The 23614-nt window shown below is 39.2% G+C and overlaps 1 protein-coding gene across 1 annotated transcript in view; it reads right to left on the bottom strand.

Annotated features, from left to right (window-relative positions):
• Window positions 1-23614, bottom strand: part of csmd3b (CUB and Sushi multiple domains 3b) — a 333314-nt gene that overhangs the window by 193281 nt on the left and 116419 nt on the right. Inside the window, exon 3 of the mRNA XM_058618912.1 lies at window positions 17691-17803. Within this exon, the coding sequence (XP_058474895.1) occupies window positions 17691-17803 (113 nt within the window). The remainder of the gene's footprint in view (window positions 1-17690; window positions 17804-23614) is intronic.

The following is a 23614-nucleotide window of genomic DNA, read 5'->3' as shown; positions in this document are numbered from 1 at the left end:
TGTCCCTAAATCTAAATCAATATTCATTAAGGAAAGTGAAAAAGAGAGGAGGGGTGGGGGGGGGAGGGGTAGGGGTCAAATCACACGCCATATTTGTCACTGAACAGAACTGAGTCAACAGTGTCTTCTCACAAAACCTGTGCTGATCAATAGCAGATCATTCTTCCTCGGCTCGACCGCATGCACCCTCTCTTCATTTAAACATCCTCCTTCCTCCATCAGCCATCGTCAGTACGATATTCGACCAGATAGAATCACAGGGAGTCGTTGTTTTCTCAGTTTGTTCTAGATTTCTTCACATACTTGATGTCATGTCCTGATTACATGCTCTGCCCTTACGGGAGTCACTTGTGTCTAATTGTCCTCGCCTCTTTTGTGCATTGAGTCAGTTGCATGTCCAGTTCATTCACACCATATCCAGCTTGTACCTCTGTGCTGAGCCTTCCAGCCTTTTTTTTTCTTTTTCTGTGGCGCTTCTCAGCATGTTCAATTTTGCACTTTCTTTGTCACACCTGGCTTTAGCCTCGTGATTTCTTCTCCCCCCACATTTGCCTGAATGTAGTGCATTCCTTCGCCTGCATCAAAGACAGTATTTTACCAAAGCCGCTGACTGTGAGTTATGCATTTAAATACAGCATTTGTGCCCAGTCTTGTCACTCTGCCACCAATACCAAATAGCTTCTATTTTCAACATAAAACGTGTTTGCCATTTCATTTTCTTGATCTGATGAACATAATAAAACATGTGGTCGATTTATAACATCCATGTTCCTTCGTCAAACGCATCAATCAGGTACAGATTACCATAAAATATAGGAACATTCATAGTTTATTTTGGATTTTTTTTCTTAGTTCAGCCCACTGCTTTGAAATCGAACTGTATAGATATAGTTACATACTCAGATCAACCATCTGGAGTGAACAGAGAGCAGTGGAGAGCTACACATGATTACTGGCTGTAACAAACGTCACTGACAGTGCATCTATGGAGCAGCAAACAGGCTTACGGACAGAGAAGCTGACAGACAGCCAGGGAGATGGAGAAAATGTGTTGCTACATGCAGAGGAAAGCAGGCACAAGGGGAAACACACTGGAACAAATGTAGAAAGTCTAACAAGGGGCTGAGTGTAAATACTGGCTGGGAAAATGAGGAAACTGGAGACAGGTGTGTGCGAGGAGGCAAGGTTGCTCAGAAGACTGGGAATAGGAGACAGGTGAGCAGGTGGATCTGGCAGCCAGGTGACCAAGACAGAGAGGACTGAGGACATCTGGTGGGCGGATGTAGGGTGGAAGGAGGCCAAAATAAACAGGACTGTGAGAGGATAACTGTAGTGGTGGAGGACCCGGAGGAGGAAGAAAGGTGCACAAAGACTAACTGTGACAGTTGGTTTGTGTCCCATGTGACTGACAAATTCACACTCTGGTGTATACTGTGTATATTTAATAAACACAGCACACAGTTCTGTGTGTGTGTGTGTGTGTGTGCACTTGTTACCTCTTTAGAACCTTTTCTGGCATAAACACTGACCTTGTCAGGACCAAAAACTGGTCATAATGAGGGAGAACCTCATTTTTGGGGATCTAGTTAAGTTTAGGACGAAGATGTGAATATGGCTAAGTAAAGGTTAAGGTTAGTCAATCAAGGGTCCTAAGAACTGCACAAAGTGTGTGTGTGTGTCTACACATCTTTGTGAAGACATTTTAATCACAATGAGAAAAATTTGGCTGCTCCTCACTTGGTTTTAGGGCAAGTGTTAGAATTAGATTCAGGTTAAGGTTATGGTAAGTGGCTAGGGAATGCATTATGTGTATGAATCTCAAATGTGTGTGTGCGAGAGGGAGAGAGGGCAGCAGGGGGGGATATCACTCGCTGTCCATTTTCTCTCTGTGTGTGCGTGTTGCACAGATGAGGTAAGCTATAGCTACCTAGCTTTGTGGGTGTGTGTGCCTGTTTGTGTGAGATATCTAATAGCTGTGGTTACTGTAGCATGACTTATTAAATTTAACATCAAGAGACCCCCTGGAAGGCTGAGTGACAGATACTCACACACACAGACACACACACACACACACACACACTCGCACGCACGCACCGGGCAGGAACACACACAAAACGTGAGAGACTAGGCAACCCACACAGCACTGCGACTATCTTAAATACAACAGCAGTGACTATACAGTATCTGAAAATCAAACAGAATGCAGAAGAATTTAAAAAAAACAGTGTGTGAGTGGGAGAACAAAGAGAAGTAAATAGGTCGTCGCCACATGAACAGGCACCACAACACAAGCAACTGGCTTGTTTTCTCATTAATGCCACTCCTTATTATTAATGCTGGGTAAAATCAGCATGCCTGACCTTAAATGAACCGGCTCCACCTTGCAGAGAAGAAACGTTTGCGACAGAGATGACGACCAAAGATATAAGGGATGTATAATTAATGCACCTGATGCGAGTCCTGAAGCAAAAGAGGGTCAAATAAAGGTGAGAATTCACATTGTTTTTGAAGGGATATAAGAATATAGAGGATTACAGCCTTTGTGATGAAGAACCCTTCAAAACATAAGCAGCTGGGCAATGACCTGTCAATTCTTTCTACTTGTTTGGATTGAAACGCTTTTTGCATCGTATTTTTTTCATCTCTTCTTGGTCTCACACTCTCTCGCTGGTGTTTTCCTCGACACAATTTAGTTCACTCATGACCAGTCTTGTACCTTACAGTATCTCACCAGAAAATGACTTTGGTAGAAGCTGAAGTCACTTTTTATAGCATTACTGAAGTAAAAGTCTTAAAGTATATGACATTTACTGTATTTACGTTTTAAAAGTCATTTTCTGATATAAAATGTACTAAAGTTTTAGAAGTAAAAGGATTAAAACGTGAGGAGCAAGGATTGAGCCATGGTGGATCAGTGGTAGGGCAAGTTGTCTTTCAACTGGAAGGTTGTAGGTTAAATTCCTGGCCATGCTAGTCTATGTGTGTCCTTATGATACTATAGTGTAAATACAGACCATTACTGACTCTTCTTCTTCTGATTTTATTTGGTAGTAACAAAGACAGTTAAAGGAAATAGTAAAAAAGTGAAAGTTGCTAGACATATAAATAAATAAAGTACAGATATGTGAAGGTTGTACTTAAGTACAGTAACAACAGTATTTGTACTGTGTTACATTACAACACTGCTCATGGCACATGTTTATGAATTTGTGTGTTTGGAGTTTGCATATTTGTGTGTGTACAGTCACTTCATAATCAATTTGTGAAGAAATTATTGTCATTACAGAAAAGGAAATCAATGATGGCTGCACATGATGAACATCTGGTGTTTGGATATCATCTTCCCCACATAATTTAGAAATAAAAGAAAAAAATGTGCAGCATGTGTTCATTTTTGAATTAAACAATTTCTATATATATATATATATATATATATATATATATATATATATATATATATATATATATGTGTTGATTCAATTGATGCCATAATTGATTAGAAATTAAACTGATTGGTCACTGATAAGTTAAAAAAGCTAAGAGTAATTAAAGTGTTTATATAATAACATCTGTGAGTTGTACTGTTGAAGGAGGAAATAATTCCATTTAGTAATTTATAGCAACCATGCTGTGTTTAAAAATCTGTTATTATTAAGTGTCAGGCCGCATGAAATTGAGAGGAGGGCCACATGTGGATCACCGGCCGCAAGTTTGAGACTTCAAGTGTTGACAAATGTGCAGCCATTTTTTTAGAAAGAAACAGAAACCCAATGAATCAGTTGTTATGTGTTACAGTGTTACATTTCCCACTATTGCACTGCAGTTCGACTCCCTGTGAGACAGTAGTTAAGATAAGCAGCAGGAAAGTGAGGAAACTAAATCTGCTGATAGAAGGCACTGACACTCATTTCAACGTTTAATTAGAAAATTAAATATAAAGAGAAACACCCTATATGGAATGCCCTTCAATAATGAAATCTGCCTATGAGCAGCAGCCCAGCGTGACGATTGTTTTTTTTATCATATTCTATAGGATGGTAATACATTTGGTGAAAACGCCAACAGCGTTGAGGGGAACATTTGTCTGAACGCTGCATCAGACTGCCACGTCAGCATGACCCTGCTCATTTTCTGTTTATGCTAAACCAGTGACATTCCTCCTTGGCAGGAGCAGCTGATTGGATGGGCCGAGGTGGTGACCCTGAGGGGAGGCCGTTTGATTGGTTGGCTGATATAAAGCTGAATAATGGACTGACATTGGCCAGAAGGCTGCGTTATTATCAACACTCTCACATACACACAAACAAACATGCTTAGCGGCACAATGCAACTATGAACTAGTACAGACTATATTTTAGTCCGGTGGTCTGTCGCTCTCTGACAAACCTGAATATCAAATCAATACATCACTTGATGTCATTTTCTGTTCTCTCTTGGCACGGGACATTCCGGAAACTGAAACTCCATCACAAATGTATTTTATTTAATAGAATGTATTTATGAAGGCATGAGGTCACTTCACTGTAATTACATTATCCAGGTATCAGACTGATTGCTATTTTTTTTTTGCACAATTCTCCATCCTTTACTGCAAATAAAACATATACAAGCGTCTTTATATATATATACACACTCCCTTTTAAACCCTAAAGAGTGGTTGTTAGAGCATGAATACCTGACAGATTTTGACAAATATGTCAAGTGACATGTTAATTTCAAGTTATTTTAAAGAAATATAGAGTAAAATATGGTGAATTTAAAGTATTTGTTCTCAAAACTGCGTTATTGAACATTTAATAAAAAGACGTAACAATAACTTGGACGTAAAAATAACTTTGGATGTTTGCCTGGACCATAAATAAAGGTGACAACCACGGTGACAGTCAGAACACTTCAGCTTATTCTAACTATGTCGGGTTTAGGTCGGGCTCGGTCAAAAATACACAACGTGTGTCAGGTTCGGGTCACGTTAGGTCAATATCCTCTCGAGCATAGTCGAGTTGAGACAGAAAAATGTGGCTCGAGCCGTGCTCCGACAGTTGTGCTGGAAAATCCCAGTAGATTAGCAGTTTCTGGAACACTTAGATCAGCTTCTGTCACCAACAACTATGCCACTTTCAAAGTCACTTAAACCCCCCCCCCCTCTCTTCCCCATGTACTTCATGTCCATATGCCTAATTGCACTGAGCTGCTGCCAACATCATGTGTCAGATGAATTTGCTGTGTTGCTAGACATCCGTGATGTGACGCACAGTACCTCGAGCGCAAAGAGATTTGCCAACCTGTTACTGGCATTGTCGTTATATTATCTTCATGTGTGGACAGTTATGGAAGGTCTAATCTGATCTTTAATCCCACTTTCTACATAACACTTACGAGGAAACTGTCTGCTGCAGTACTTTTAAGAGGGGTGACATAATTTTAAGCAGTTCTTGGACCGTTGGTCTGTGTGTGTGTGTGTGTGTGTGTGCGCTGACAACTGTGCTGTGTTACTGTATGTTTATGAAATTGGAACCAAGATCTAAGTGAAACAATTTTCCAGGCTCACTTTATGATTTTCTCCTCAATGAGCAGGTCAAATAATACCAGTCCCAGCAAATGCACACATTCCACTTCCACACACACACACACACACACACACACACACACACACACGCATACACACAAAATAACAGGTGCACTGAGATGGCCAGAGTTATCCCCACCTGGAATAAAATTCACCTGTTCTCACAAATCAACATGAATAAATCAATCCATAAATAAGTCTGGCATCATTTCACATTCTAAAAAAAAAAATCTGGAAAAAGGGGCCCAAAAAAACAAACAAAAACAAAAACAATTCTTATAGAAATAAATATATTTAAAACTTTGCTGTGTCATAGACCTGTCAGCATATTTTTTTTTAGATAAACTCTGGCTGACTTTAGCCGCCAGTGGATAACAAATACTGAATAACACGCCTATGCTACTTTAGAAATATGAAAGGTATAAATATACATACAAAAAAAGAGACATGAGTTAATCACGTTTAAAATTTGGACTGTTTTGAGATGATTTCACTCCCATGCCTCATCCATGGTAAATTATTCAACTCAAGAAATGAAGACGGAGACAAAACATTACATTTCTTATGTTAACGATCGTTCTACGACAAATCTGACTGTATGTGTCAATATATGCGTATGCTGATTAATTCAATCAATCACTCAATGTTTATCCATATAGGACTTTACGATAATAATAATAACCTAACAATAGCAATGTATGTGTATGACTAATTGTTTTGATTCATACCATTGATCTTGCACCAACCAATACAGACTAATAATCTTTAGAATATTAGAAAGAATATACTGTTTTTACTGATTTACAGATAAATGTGTTTTTGATCAGACAGCTGCTCCGATATATACAGTAAGTCACAATCCCACAACAATAGAGAGAGTTGGGATTCAAAAAAGAAATAAAGTTGACAAAAAAATCCACGTCAAAGTCATTTCCTTCAAAGAAAATAAAAGCCCCACTTCTATTCACTGTGTTTCTGTCAATTATAAAAAAAACTCTTTATGCTAAACGAGTAGCATAAAACTCTATAATAGAATGTGGCTTAAACAAATTCCAGCAGCATCATAAATCGGTTAAAGTTCATTTCTTCACTTGACCAAGTGGAAAAATGGCTGGAACTGCATTCTCAAATATGTTTCTTAAGGAATTGATATCATGTTTGTCTCGAGAACATCCACATGAAATGATTGTGGTACTGTTTGTGATTAGGTTTAGGCACTGAAAGCAAATCATGTTTTTTCCCCAACTGTGATGGTCAGCTGCTTGGTTGGCTTGATAAAAATGCAACGGAACGTCCTGTACGTTCATCATCTTACTGATCTCTCATAGCGATCTGCAACAAATCTTTTGATGTTTGGTCTTGCACTCGCTTGGTGGATACGGAGTAGCCTTCTCACTTCGTTAGACTGGACAAAAATATGTGATGATGCATTCAAAAGAAAAGCTTGAGTGCATATTAAACACAATATATCCTGATACAACTCCAGTACAGCTTTGCTTATTTTCTACCACTCGTGCTTTGATTTCTGCCACTTCTACTCACAATCTTTCATTACTTATTATATCTTCTTCCATATTTTGTCCCTTGTTAAATCTCACATTCTTCACACTTTGCCTGCTGTATACACATGGGAATAAGTAGGACATATGAATATACATTACACACAGGCACAGACAAAGACGTGCATACACACACACACACACACACAGAGGCACTCACCAGGACTCTACAAACACTTTCCTCTGGGGACAGAACTGACATATTCCTGCTCATTTCAAATGTATGAACTGAGCCACAGCTGTGTGTGTGTGTGTGTGTGTGTGCGTGTGTTGCCACACACTGTGGGTGCTGAAAATGTGTTCTGAGCTGAGACACGGAGCAATAAATTAAGTTACTCCCGGTTACAGATACAGAAAGAAAAAGCAGACAGTTGGGCCAAAATTGTAGTGTAGTATCTGGTATGTTCGCCAGTTCTTAATGGGATCAGTATTCCCTCACCGCAGATGAATTATTGAAAGCTTTGAAGTAACAGCGAGATTCACCATCCTTGCTGCTTTCAATGAATTGCTGAAATCGAATCGAGAAATAAACAGTATGACTGTATCAAAAAAATATCTGACTTAATAAAGAGAAAGCACCAGTATGAAGTAATTTACATACGATGTACTGTATTCATAATAGATATAGCTGTCTTTTAGATTAAAAAGTTTGAAATTGGTTCATCTGGATTCATCGTGATTAAAAGTTTGCTTTTCTTCTAATGACTAAATGAATGAGTAATCAGACAGCGGGCATTTCAAACACCGTTGTTTAGTTGCATCTTTCTTTTTTAAACACAGACCAACACATAGAATGATGTGATTTCAAAGAGACTCAGGCCTATCAAGTGTCAACCAGGCCATCTTAAAATAAAGGCTGAATATGGATGACTGTTACATCCTGTACGCAACAAGAACACGAGTTAACATCACAACAAAAACATCCACCTGAGAATGTCCTCACACATTCACATTTGGAAGTCTCCGGGCAGCTGCCAGAATATAACGGGCACTATCGGTGCCATCGGTGCCCTGAGTGGTTAGTTAAGCACTTACTAACTTTGACAGCACTAATGTATAACTATATTCTAATATACATACCATTTTTGAGACCTTTGACATTCTTTCATATCATATCAACCTCCTCCATCCAACCTCAACTATTTGACCCCCCCCCCTTCTCATGATGAAAGACGACCATTATCACAGCAGCTGACCTGGATTCAATTGTTGAATTGAGAGAAGCGGAGGGAGAGAGCAAATGATAGAAAACTGCGAAAGAAAAAAAAAGGCCAGATAGGAAGGTGATAGATGGAGTGGGTATTGTCAGTGCCCTCAGGTCTCTTTGATAAAGATCAGAGCTGCAGCAGCCAGCACACATGCACCGCAACACACACACACACACACACACACACACACACACGTCTCAGTGACTTCAGAGGGCACTGCATTTGACTTATATTCTATATTTTATGACTAACTCTAACTTAATGTACTACATGATTTTCGTGGTGTGGACTCATCGTTTTGTTCCTGTAAGGAAAACAAGATTGAACTCAAACAGACATGACCACACACAAACCCTCAGCATTTCCCATCTATTTCAAGTGCATGTCCACCTCCACGGATACTAAAAAGGCTTGTACTTGTGCGTTCTTTGTGAAAGACAAGAGCACATGTGATTATAATGCAGAGAATTATTCTTCTGCTCATATTGAAACCTTGAGACAAGTGTTATTGTAAAGTGAAATCTACTGTGGAAACAATTAAGCTCCACTGAGACTAAACTCATATAGATACTTCTGCACAACAGAGAGCCCATTGAGTAGCTATTTAGGAGCCAGATGGAGAAATACCCTCATAGGGAGCGAGCTCAATATTTGTCAATATTTTTTTGTAATAGAAAAATATTAAAAACCTTAAATTTCAAAATAAGTCTGCGAGGCACATAGCGGGAGACGACACAATATCACACTTAGAGGACCATTGATTCACTCTGGACAGAAAATTAGGAGGAATTCAGGCAGCATTCGCTACGTGTTCGATTAGTGATTGTCTGTGTTTTCTCAGTGAAACCTGTTGTTGTTAAGTCTGAAGTGCCTTCTCCAAAGCAATGAACAAACACCTTTTCTCTGCTGCAACACGGACAAAATAGTGTCTTAAATATGTCCATAACACCTCCATTTCTAGACTTGGCACAACTGGCACAACTGGTTTACTTTAATACATGGAAGCTCCTTTATCTGCTGCCGCCGTCGATAAACATCATTTTACTGTTAGAGTCGTACTGAGTGCAGACCACAAGCTCGCTCTAAGAAATTCATAATCGATAATATCAAGATGACTGAGCAGCACGTTAAGGAAATACGTTCTTGGCCAGAAGGTCACTGTGGACCTGTGAGTACGCTTCAGAAACTGCTGCCAGGATCTTCTTTCTATTTTATTTTGAAAGCACCACTGCTTCCATTTCAATCCCCGACCAATACCATTTTGCACCATTTTCCATTGAGTTTTCTTTTTCCCATCCCCGTCTTCTCGGTTTTATTTATTTATGCCTTCTGTCAATGAACCATATGTATACACTTATGAGCAAATGAGAGGAAGAGAAGTGTTAGCTTGACTGTCAGCAGAGGAGGAGAGAAACATGAAGTAGTAATTCCAGAAGCAGTTTCGTAAAAAAAGATGAGAAGAGTGAAGAGGAATCTCTGCAGACATGTGAGTCACATGGCAGAATGTTTGAAGAAGAGGTGCAAGGACTCCAGTCTATGGACTAAAGAAGTTGGTGTTTATGTTTTAACCCTTTAACAGCTGACCTGTGACTAAGTGCTTTTGCCCATTTTTCCAGAACAACTTTCAATATCTGACAGTATTTTTGCAATTTACTGCACGTTAAAATAGTGTATTAACAGTTTAAAATGAATAAAAACACTGTAGTTGTACATGAACACACACAGTATTTGTGTTACTTTTTTGTCTCAATGTCCAAAAACAGGCTAAAAATTGAAACTATGCGCAGGTGTTTTTCCCACTTTTTTCCCTTTCTGGCGACAAAGATGCAATAAAACCAGTCAAACTAGTAATTAGCAGTGACACTTTACATTAGAACTGATTTAACTTCATGATTATTGCTTATCTTACTCTTTTTCTGTGACTGAATGATCACAAAAAAACAAACCATGGGGGGCCAGATTAAGATAAACAAAGATAAAGTATAGGAAAGTCGCAGCGAAAGTGCGCGCATGTGGGGTGGTGTGCGCACAAGTGTCTAAGTGCATCAATAATCTTTGATTCTGTCTCATCAGCACAATATCAAACTGCCTCCGACATCACGCTAAATAATACATCACTGTCTTCCTCTGTTTCACACCCTCTCTCTCACACACACACGCACATGTACACCCTGTATGGCATGTGCCGCTGCATGAATTAGTAATGACCTGTACTGTCTTCAGAGGAAGAGGAAGAAATTCTCTAGGAGTCCAACAATCACATCAAAGTCTGTCTCACAAGTGGACGGACGTGTTGAAAAGGATGGAGCAACACCCAGCACCTGGCGAAATTCCACCCAATAGTGAGATCTATGAACTGACTTTTTCTTGGATTTTCTGTTTGGTAATGTGAACATATTCCATAATGTACCCATACACCTCCAATTCTTTTTTTGTCCTATAGATCCCATGGTATGTTAATTCCCACCACCTATTCATTCATATCCATTTTCCATAATGTGCAGTAGTAGCAGCAGGAGAGGCAAAAATGTCCAGACTTATTTTACTCATCCACGTCCTTAAGGCCCTTCTGGGCTCCTGGGGCGAGTGTTCCCAGGCATTCAGAGGCCAGTTGGGATATAAAAAGCACTCAAGGATCTTCTGCAAATGCCTCAGGGTCCCCTCATAGTATGGCATGCCTGGAATACCACCACAGCAGATGTCTCAGAGGCCTCATCATCAGATGGCTATAAGAGGTCCTTCCAAATTTCTCAAATCCTCACCCTCTACCTAAACCTAGCCGTGCTTCAAAGGAAAGTCAGCTTGGCTTCGATCCAGTTCTTTCAGTCTCACACTGAGCTCATGACAATAGGTGAGGTGAGTTTAGTCTCGGCTCACACAGCAGCGGTGCGTCACTTGTGATGCTTCGTCACTCCAACTTTTGTTCTCGTGTTTCAACTTAGTCCAGACTGTAGAGCAGTGGTTCTCAAACTTTTTATACCACCTGAGAAAATATCAAGGTCTCGTAGTCACACCGTTATCACCAACGTTAAAATACAGTGGCACAAAGAGACCGAGCAAAGTCAGATACAGACTTGTCAGGAGGCTGAGATTTGCTCTCTTATCATCCTCCTCTATAATATCGTAATAATAAATGTATTATTATTTTGTTATTTGTTTTTTGTCTACATCAGGGGTGTCTACCCTTTCTTTAAACGAGGGTCAGATTTTATAATGTGAAGATTTGCGGGGGCCAATGGTCACTTAATTACCTTTTTTTTTACAGTAACATTTACATACAAATAAAAAAAATATTTTCATTGTCATAATTAGTATTTTTATGGAATTGTAACCAAGTCTAAGACACACAGGAGTGAAAAAGACTGGAGTTAAATAACATATGAGGCTGTGATTGGCCCCCGATCAAATACCCTGGTGACGACTCTTGTGTAACTCCCACTGTGTGATCTGTATCTGGGAACATCATTTCAACAATGGCATGTAATTATGTGCTTTTGCATTTAAACATGATATTAATAATAATTATTTTTTTTTTGTTTTCTCATTCCTTTCATTAAGACTTCATTTTCTAACCCACATACGTTTTTTCAATGAGATACAATCAAAGAACAATGATAGACAATTGGCAAGTGTAACTACTGATATTTTCTGGTTTCTTTGCTCCAGAGACCTCTGAGAGCAAACTTTTTTAACGTTTTTTTATGGACCAAACAATTACTCGATTAATCGTGAAAATAATTGACAGATTAATCGATGATGAAAACAATCGTTAGTTGCAGGTCTACCTCCCATCCTCAAAACATGTTAGACAGGTCAGGTTGGTCCCTTGTCGCAGCCTCCACCTGAACTTGAAATTTCATTGTGCAATTTTGGTTGTATAATGAAAATAAAGATAACTTTTAACAAAAAGTCTACTGTGCAAGTATTTTTCCTTTAAAAACATCCTATTTACAAAGATAAGGTAATAGGTGCTGAAATCTCCACCCTGGAATGGCTCCCACAGCCAATCAGACATAAGGATTACATGGAATATGAATGACATGCCAACAAAAATGGTCCAAACTGGGGTGAATCGCTGTGTCTGAGAAAATCTGCTCCTCGCTGTATGAATCTCTATCCTTAGTTTTGTGTTGCGCAGCTTGACAGTGAGAGCGCTTCACTCACATCCAAGGCTAAAAATAGTGTGAGAGCTGTGAAATGTATTTAGGATCATGTGTGTAAATTAATTACACTAAGTCTGCCCAAAAGGCTACATAAGAAAGAGGTTGACTACACAACATAAATGTCACTTATGAGTTCACAGTGCTGACACAAAGTTGTGTGATGAAAAGGTGATTTTGGGCATCAACGTTTCTGACGTTTAGAGGAACAACTTGTGTATACCCTTGCTCTAATTTATCCTGTTTATGCATTTACATTTTTTTTTAATCATGAAAATGTAAGAAAAACAACTGTTCAGTAGCATGATCTTAGAATTAAAGTACAACGCTCCATCATGATATTGCAATTAAGATATCCATGATGATATTTCACCAAATTTCAAAGTAAATGTGCTTGTTTTGAAATGGAATGACATAAACTTCACAATAAAAACATATTTACGATGCAAAATGCATCTATTAAATTGATTTAAAATTCTGTACATAATGATGTGGACAGCTGCAATTAAAACACCATACAAGCATATATATTATGTGATTAAATGTTGTATGTATTGTGATAATTATGACTGAATGTCTTATTATTACTGTTGCTAGCAAACATATATTATATCATATTCTGTCTATATTCTATGACCTTGCTGGCAGCTGTGCCTGAGCTACACACAGTGTTTAAAAGAAGGTGAGGTCATGGTCCATGTTTTAATTATAACATGATATTGAGTGGTGGGCCGCATGTAATCGATTGGGGGGCCGCAAGCACAATTTGCATTACTGTAATTACGCAACGGTTTGTGCTGTCGGAAAAGTTCCAATGAGTTCTGAAAGCTGAGAAGTTGCACATCAAAGTCAACATGTGGCTAGTACGATCATTTCACTCACACTGTTGCAGGAAGCCGGCGAACCAACATATTTGTCACCAGAGAGGAGAGCGTTGGAAGAACCACTGTACATAGTTTCCATTCAAACAAATTTAACATGTACAACTACAGTGTTTTTTTTTTCAAAATAAAACTGTTTTGCTTTTCTTCATTTTAAAATGTCAATACACTATTTTAACATACAGTGAATTGTAAAAAAAATGCCAGATATTGAAAGTTATTCTGGGATAATGGGAAAAAGCACTTAGTCACATGACATTTTCTGGCCCTTTTATGGTTAAAATAGGCAAAAAAAAAAAACATTTTGACATTCTGAGGCTTAGGTGTTAATGGGTTAATACATTTTGAATGTGCTCCAAAAGTTATTTAAGGCTCCAAGCCCTGTGTTTGTATCCAGTATGATATGCTTTCAAAAAGACAGTTAGTATAGTCAGCATACAGTAATGTTGCATTTCTGCAAATGTGACCTGCCACGGTGTCTCACTCGCTTGTTCTCATACATTTAGTAGGTGAGACAAGTGAATGTATCAGCAGCAGGAGCTCTACATATACTGTACACTAAGCCCCTTGGAAGCTCTGAGCGCACTGAGAGGAAACTCTTTCTTTCTCTCTCCCCCCTAATAGACACAAGCACACACACACACACACACACACACACACACACACACACACACACGCACGCACGCACAGAACGAACATGGGCCAAGTAGCAAGTGGAAACTTGTGCCAGGGAATAAATCTGGGACAACTGCTTGGACATACAAGTAGCACAAGCAGGCACATGCACACCCTGACACAGCATTTGTGCAGACTTAAACCCCAGCACTTTGCAATCAATGATACTGTCATTATGCGGCAAACCACACACATAAACAAGATGAAAACCTGCCAGCCATCCACCTTACTGTCAGACAAGCAAAAAATAGAGAGCAGAGACACAGTGAAGCGGTGGATCATGTTCAGCAGCTGTGTGTCCCTCTCTGTGTATGTGTGTGTGTGTGTGTCATACAGACCACAGGTGTTACTATAATTAATGATTGTTCCATGTCCTCAGTAAACCACAGCAGTGTGAACCAGCACAATAGCAGGAACTTGTAAAGGAGGCAGCAAATGGAATTTTTTTTTGTATTATTATTATTATTTATACATGGCACTCTTTTACTATCTATTAAATTGTCCTCTGACTCACAGTGAAATACAGCATTCTTGCTACTTTGTCCATTTCCTTTAGAGCCATGACCACTTTTAACTGCTGGGTTAAAGGTTTTCGACAGCATGTGTTCTTGCTTGGTGTGGTTAACCGTTACCTATACCTCTTCCACCACTTCACCTGCTTACCTGTGTTGCATTGTGTCATCAATGTCACAGGCTACTTCAGTATTCAGGCCTGGCTCTAAATCTCCAGTCTTCATCACATAGTTTTCTCTGCTCCTGCTTTGCTATGAGCCCTTTTTTTAAATACACACTCATCACAGCTCCACTAATCCTATTTCAATGTAAATCACGATTCCAGCCATCCTAATTGTCTGCTCTCAAATGGCTTATTGTCACTGTCCTATTTTTGGGTCCGTAATTGAAGTACACTTTACAACTTGGTGAATAAAAACCTGAATAGAGATGTGAGGAAATCCCCGCCTTACACTTAATATGGGAGTGAATGGCTGACTGTAATTCAGGATAATGCTTTAAATAAGCATGCCTCATTAATGTTTTCTTCCATTCCCTTTCTTTCCTCAATTAGACTTTTATTCTCTTTAAAATCATCATTACTAGTGTGTTAGTATCTGTGCATTCTGTAATCATCCATGTTCAGTGTTATGATCACTGCAGGACGCATGGCTCAATCCCACACACCTTTTATGGACCTTTGCAACTTTTCACACATACTTATATGACTGTATTATTTTTATCACACCTAAAGTCACTGCAATAAAATGAAGCAAAATGTCACGCCTAATATTCTTGTCATTAACAGTGTACAAGACATATAGAATCATATACACATGCTATAGGGAGATTAAAACATTGACATCTTCAAGATCTTTGGTGACGAGCGGGAACTAAGTGAATCTTTGTTTTGTTGGTGTGTGTGTGTGTGTGTGTGTGTGTGTGTGTGTGTGTGTGTGTGTGTGTGTGTGTGTGTGTGTGTGCGCCAGTAGACGGTTTGATCATCACCTGTTTTATGCTCCAGAATTAACTATCTCCTTGGGCACATCAACATTTTTCTAATCTAATCTGAAATCTTTTATGTGCACAGGACATGGTGCTGAAGTGGAGTATATTCTAATTTTAAGCATTACTTTATCTAATCTTATCTCTTACTGTATCTGTGAAAATGTTGCAGCCCTAAAGGAAAATGTGTGAAAATGTTTTTTTTTTTTGTTTTTTTTTTTTAAATAAAATAATCTTTGTTAATCAAATTAAAACTGGAATAAATAAAGACATTTTTTTTTTTTTTTTAAGTTTATAGCTTAAACCTATTTGTATGATGGTAAAAAAATGATTGCAAAGTGTAACGGTGATAGAAAAATAGCACAATCCGTGTTGATATTCATATCCTATAAATTTTGCTAACGCTGTGTTTTTCTTTTTGCCACCTGCACGAGGCTTTTGCAGTAACAATGTGGACTCTTATTTATAACACACACATGGAATTGCAATAACTCCATATCCAAACAATAAAGACGACAGCATATCTACATACTGGGTTGCTCATTATGTCATGACAAATCACACAGTTTTGAGGACGTCCTGTTTGCTTGTTACGCCTCTGAAAAAAGCAACCAAACAGATAGTGGCATGGGCATGAAACTTGTCCTTTACCTCTTTAAATATTATTAGTCAAGCAAAGATTACTCGATTGACTATATTATTTGATGCTGTGAAAGGAATTACAGTTTTAAAAGTGAAGCCTAGGAAGTAGGACAGAAGTATTAGTGAGCCACCAGGGGGCCAATCTACTGGTTACAAAAAGAACTCAGTTTAACCCTTTAACACCTAACCCTCAAAATGTCAGTCTGGACATTTTTGCTCATTTTAACCATAAAAGGGCCAGAAAATGCCCATTTTTCCCAGAATAACTTTCAATATCTGGCAGTTATTTGCAATTTACTGCATGTTAAAATAGTGTATTAACAACTATTAAACTGTACTTGTACATGAACACCCGATTTTGCATGTTAAATTTGAAATTTAAAGAGTATAAAACATATTTAAAGTAACACTTGTTTAAATCTTTGTCTCAATGTCCAAAACTGTTTTTTCTGGTAACAACGATGCTGATTTGCCGGCTTCCTGCAACAGCGCGAGTGAAGTTACTGAGATGACCCCACATTGATTTTGAATTGAATTGAATTTCTCCGATAACACAAACCGCCACGTAATTACGGTAATAACATGAATAAAAATGTACCTATGAAAACTAATAGTTTCTGTTGTCTTTAACAGAACATAATAAGTTTAGTAACACGTGTTCCCATTTACAGGAAAGTGAGTTTTAGACAGCTGGTACCTGGTTACACATCTGTGAATTTTGGGTTGACAAAACTGACACGGCACAGCCTGAAGACTATGTCCATTCTTATATACAATCTAAGGGTAAACTGCCAACTAGAAATGCAGTGGCAGGTTGGAACCCAGAACTGTCCTGTGACAAAGAAATCAAGATAATTTAATCATTTGTTCCTGTCCCAAAACATGCATACTCTGGAGCTGTCGGTATGCTTTCATGCTGGCTTTCAATGTGCCCAGCCCAGTTTGACAGCTTTGTCGTCTAGTGAGTCCTTCCCTGTGTTGAGGAAATGGGTCAAAAGTGTGACTCAAGTTCAGAGCGTGGCAGTTCTCCTTGAAAACTTTCAGAATCTGAATGGCGCCTCAAAGGAATTGAACGGTATAGAAATCAGGCTTTCTACATACATACAGTAGCTCTGTGATGTTATGTGGTTCTTTTTTGTGGAATGGTGCTTTCCTAGGTTGCCTATGGTTACCAACACTTGCGTCTTTATTCCCATTCAGTGCTTGGAGTTGTTGGCGTGTTATTATTTTGAGTACCGGGCACTTCTCACAAGATTATTATGGCACAGAATAATGGTGTCCAAGGCTGAAGTACATGCCTCATATATTTACACGCCTCATATGGATAAGGGGAGTAGTTTTTTTCCCCACTTCACACACTGGCCCTTTGAGATTTTTGGGATTTAACCTGACATTTAGTAAGGGGTCACAGAGGTTGTTATTTGCATATTTCCTTTATCTGAGCCACTGAGGTTAGTACTGAGGCCCAGCATTCACACAAATACACATAGACACTTTCTGACCTTCATAGTTGAGTTTGAAGCCATGTGCAGAGACAGCAAAGTCACTGGTCAACCTCAAAGAGAAGACGTTGCCTGTGCTGGTGACCGGGGCAGGAACTTGGAAGCCCGTTAGCCTGTGGAAAACACAGAGAGGGAACATGCTGACATTATCCACAAATTACCAGACATGGTTAACATTCAGGAAAAACAACAACCTCCAAAACAGCCCCATTGTTGACTACATAAAAGAGAGCTTGTTAACCTACAGTCACAAAGGAATTAGCATTTGCTGCGTTACAAAAAAAAAGAAAAACCACCACCAGACACATCCATCAATACAAGACAAAAAGGAAAAAAAAAAAAAAAGCATCTTGTGCTCAAAATATACTATAACATGCAGACGTGAGCATCTTTCTGTTCTGTTCTGACGCTGAAAATAAAATCATCATTTGTTCTTGGTCACATCAATCACTTTTGACACACTGGTGGTAACTATGTTGAGACTCCTACCTCCAATGTTAGCGGTGTTTCTACCCGACATAGAACCTCTGAATCAAGCCTCATCATTAAAGTGTACCTTGTGAGCTTTGGTCAACTCAACAGTTTAACTATAATGGGTTTGTGTACAGAAAGACACGCGATAAAACAGGACTCATACAGCAGGACAGCCTTTAATCAGCATCCCACATGTTTGAATTTGTCCTCCGAAAGAAGGCTTCCGCTCGGCGGCCCAGGTGTGCTGTCAGCTTTGAGTCACTGAACTAAATGAGGAAGACAAGTGAGGGAGGAATGGGAGGACAGCTTTTTTTAGGTATGGAAAAGAGCCAAAACCTTCTCGCTACCACCAAGACACATCTTATCTCATCCTGCAGCAGCCATTCTTCCCTTTATTTCACCTCTCCTCCTCTTACTTTTCCATCAATCCCTCCATGCTGTGTCACCCCTTCACCTTCTGCCGCTCTTCTCTCTGATCCGCTACCGTCGCATTTATTCACCTGCGTCTCTTCAAACCTCTTCACCGCCGCCGTAGCTTATCGTTCATACGGCTCTGCTAACTTCCCCATCATTCTTTACTTTGTCTCACGCTTTTCACCTGTGTTCATTAAGTCCACTCATCTTTGATTAATTCCATTTCTTTGTATCGCCCTTACTTTTCTGCCTACATCCACTTTCATTATTCCTCTTATCCTATGACTCCACCTCCTTCCTCTGGCATCTGTCAAATATTTGCACTCCTGCCCACTCAAAGTGCAATTTCTAATACATTTAAGGGATGACAGATTCCCCAAGCCTGGAGACCAATTCAGTGTTCTCCAAGCAACATTTGTTAAATGTGATCGATTATGATCTATTCTAACGGCAGCGGGCATTAACATAGGAAGAAGAGGGCGGCAGCCTCCCTTTGTCGTAGCGTCAGCTCCCCCTGGAGTGACTGCACATCTTAACGTGGGCACGAGCAGGTGATTTTAATCAACCAGCTCAGTCCTGACACGTCGCGGGAGTCAATATGCGCCACATGTGTGTTAATCAACCACCTGAGTGGATCAGAATCTGTACGACTTTGCTCAGACTGTGTCTGTGCACCGGCACATCCTTCAGGTCTCAGCGGTGAGGTTACAAGGACTCAAATCTGCTGCTGCTGTGGCTCTGTCTCTTCTTCAGCTCCATTAGTCAACTGTTTTACTGCTGCTACAGCTGGGAATCAAAGTAACCCGCACATTAGTGCCGACAGTATGTGTCGTCTTGAATATTTGTACGATAGCCTTATCACCATTAACTTCTGGCACTTATTCTTAACTTCTCTGCAATGTTCCTTTAAGCTTTTCATTTTTAAACAATGGTTCTTCAGCTCGGAATGTTTTATATTATTTATAAAGTTTCTTTTTTCATACTCCATCACACATACACACACAGACAAACTTTAAGAAACCCTTGAATTGAGATTTTAAAATATCACAACTCCATCCTCTCAATCTTTCCCCTTCTCTGTCTTCATGCCTTCATTTATTAGCTTTCTCTCCTACCTTGCTTTTCGTCCACACTGTGGTTTATCACGTCTTCTGTCATCTTTTCATCGCTCCATCCTCCTATTTATTTCTTTAACCTTGTCATCTCTCATTTGTGTTGTGTTTATTATCAGCTCTCTTAACTTTCTTCCCATCTTTGTTATTCTTATCTCTCCTCCCGGTTTACCGTCTACCACTTTCTGCTTTCACTGTGTTGTTAGCTTAAATTTATTCCCCTCCTGTACGTGCACTTTCCTCCAATTATTCTGTCCACTCACCTTCCTTTTCATTCAGACTGTACCCATTATCCCCATGCTTCAGGCTCCACTGTAAATTTGCCTTCCCTTAGCTAAAGTTTCCTCAGCTTCTGTGAGTTTGCACTTCACATCCTTTGTCTCAATTCTCATCTGATTCACTCATTTTCTCTTATTTGTTCTGTCTCATCTAGTGTAATAGCACTCAAAAGCATGAAGGCCCTTTTTCTTATGAGTCCACAACCACCTCTTTAATCCCTGTGTTCCTCATCCGTGTCTTATTTGTAGATCTGTCAGTGATGCCGTTCCATTTTTTTGGACATTCTGTCCTCTCATCATTGTCTCTTTTAATCATAGTCTTAGTCTCAGTCTTTGTCTCTCTGCCTCTAACCCAGAGAAAACCCCCCCCCCCCCACACACACACACGCAAACTCCATGCACAAAGGCCCTTGGTCAATTTTAATTTGTTCTACATGAAAATGACAATAATTTAAGTTCTATGCCCAGAGAAAATATTATGTTACACTACCTGTGCATGTAATTACAATGTAAACACAGTAGGGATTGCAAGCAGTCATTGACATTTAAACATATAATCATATACAGAGACAAAATAATTATTATAAGAATAAAGAAAGGTGTGTTTTCCCTACACACGCGAGCCAGTGTCATTCCTTTTACAGCCCCACGGGCCTCGAATACGGCTGAAGATGTCAAAAGAAAAACAAAGACAAATTACATGCGTAGCTCACATCGCTAACAGCGTTCCGTCAACGAACAAACACACTGCTGCCTGGAATAGACGAGTTAATAGCATTCTATGATCACTTGCTTGTCTCCATGGGCACTAGCCCATGCTGTTCTCACTCCCACACACACACACACACACACCAGGGCTCATTCACTCACAATATAACAGCATGTGACACCCAACATCTGCAACATACAAATGTTACTTTAATGTGGACATTTTTTTAATTATAGCACAATTCTTTGTCACTCTTGATGTCGGTACCAGAGAGTTACAATCTAATACCTCCTCTTTGTTTCAGCTTCTTCTCTTTTAGCACAGTGGCTGCATCTCTGCCTCTGGGTGCGAGAACGATAAAAGTTGGCCACGCCCCAAGACATTTGCATTTTCTTTTTCAAAATGTTCTTGGCTGCATGTACTGCCAATGTGTGTGTGTGTGTGTGTGTGTGTGTGTGTGTGTGTGTGTGCAGCCTGATGTATCATTGTCATATTTCAGCTCTAACCCAACGTGTCCTTCCAATATGCATTCACCAGCGAAATCAAACGCAAAAAAACAAAAAACGAAAGATCCCATTGAAACAGGGAGTGCATTCATGGCACTGTGAGGGGTTCTGAGAAAAAAAAAAAAAAACACAGCCTGTGTAAAGAAGCAAATATATTATATAAACCATTCCCTCTCTTTCCTGGTTCCCCTCCAAAATCTTACTTGTAATGCTGCAGAAACAAATGTTCAACACAACACGACTTACCGTGACTTCCATTCATGTTTCCCTGCTCCAACACACCTGATTCAAATAATGGCTCGTTATCAGGGTTCTGCAGTGCTTGCCGATTAGGTGAACATTTGATTCAGGTGTGTTGGAGCAGGGAAACATCTAAAACATGGAGGGCCAGGGCCAGGACCAGGATTGAGAAACCCTGGTCTAACCAAAGCTTTAGCCTTAAACTAGGACTCTTAGGATCAGGTTTTAGTCTCCATGAGGACTTCTGGTCCTGACAAGTTCAGTGTTTATAGCACAAAAAGGTCCTAAAGAGGTATTAAAAACAAGTATATGGAGTAAAACACACACACACACACAGTATTATATGTATTTATGTTTATATATACACATAAACAGTACTATACTGTTCTCGTGTGTAACAATTTATCTTGGGATTTATGTGTTTTGAGATTTATGAGGTAAAACCAAAATTCTTTCACAGAAACTGGAAGAAAGATGGAAGAGGGAACGTGGGAATGAATGTGTGTGTTCTGTTTGTGTGTTTGAATGTGCATGTGTGTGTATATGGTGTATAGGAGGAAATCACATTAGCAAGTGAATGAAAAACTGGCTAATATCAGCAGATTGCTCTCTCAGCTGCCTTATACACACACACACATGTGCACGCACATACACAAACATAAAGGGGGACACACTTCATCTCACACACACACACACACACACAAAGACTCACAACTAAACAAAGATAAAGACACACTATTCTCTTTATTTAATCTATCTCCAAAAAAACAGTCATGCAGTGTGGCTAATGTGATTCACAGACCCCCCTCTCTCTGTTTCCCCTTCTCTCTTCCTCCAGCACTTGTATCTGATGATCTCTTTATTGCCAACAGGGGAAAAAAGAAAGGATTTTTCATTCTTATTACTGTCATTATGAAGGGAAAGACAGGGTTGATGGGCTTAACCATAAAAATAAAATCAAAAGGGGGGGTTAGGGGGTCACCAGGGTGTGGCAAGTGATACAGTGAGGTTTTGAGCTTGGAAAAAAAAATTAAAAAAACCCCAAAACATTCCCAAATCAGATCGGATTGGGAAAGCTAACATTTAATCACATCAGTGATTCATCTGATGGCGATCAATGCTTTCAAGGATAGACTTCCATGGAAGCAGTGTGGCTGCTGGACCTTGGATTAATCAGATTGTATATATATATACTTACATTAGGTTTGGCCAAGGCTGCATTCCATAACTGTTTTTGATATAAGCACATTGACTCAGCTTTAAAATATGGATATTGATTCACACTTGCTGCACACTTGTGATCACTGATATGCCTGTAGCTTTTAATATCGCATTATTTGTGCTGTTTAAACATATACAGACTGAGACCAAGCCTTTCCTTTATGGCCGATATAATGCAAAAAAAGACAAATGTTATGTTATTGTTTGCTGCTTTTAATTTTGCCAGGCTATTAAATGTGTTTTGAGTTTGTCTTTCAGAGGATACACAGCCGTCAAATCTTTTTGGTCAGCTTAATCTGGTTTAACCTGCAGGCGTCTGAAAACACACACACAAGCATGTGACATCTTGAGACATCTTCACTGCAGAAATCAAGTAGGGAGGAAATCTGTCCTTGATGATGTTTTGTTTTTTTGTTTTTCTTTTTAAAAAGACTGACATGTTAACTGAAACCTGTTAACACCACTAACTATCTAACCCTTACTTGTCTTGAGAACTCTCTGTTACATAGCTGTGAGTATGTCAGATGGCTGTGGGAAGATGAGAACATTACTAATATTATGTTCTATGGATCACAGTGTGATCACACTCATATGTTCTGAATTCACGCTGTTGGATTGGGACATAGCACTGAGACTCCTATAGAAACTTTGGCTCATGTTTCATTTGTTTTTTTCTTCTTGCTAAAATCTGAGTGAGTTTTTTTATATACATTTTGTGATGATAACATTACATAAATGATATGCTCATGACAATGGTCAAAAACTATTTAAAAAATGCATCAACAACAGTGTGTGTGTGTGTGGGGGGGGGCACATCTGGAAAAAGAAGCAAGTAATGTTCTTCAAGTTGTTCAAGAAAATACAGTATTTTACTTTATTTTGAAACCGGATTTATTTATTATTAGAGTACTTAATTTTTATAATCCGTGCACCTGACCCCCCCTCTCCCACCTTCCACGCTGGAACAATG

This window comes from Solea solea, chromosome 20 (assembly GCF_958295425.1).
Source record: "Solea solea chromosome 20, fSolSol10.1, whole genome shotgun sequence".
Lineage (NCBI taxonomy): Eukaryota > Metazoa > Chordata > Actinopteri > Pleuronectiformes > Soleidae > Solea > Solea solea.
Note: the sequence above shows the minus strand (reverse complement) of the source record. Positions and strands in the feature narration are given on the sequence as shown.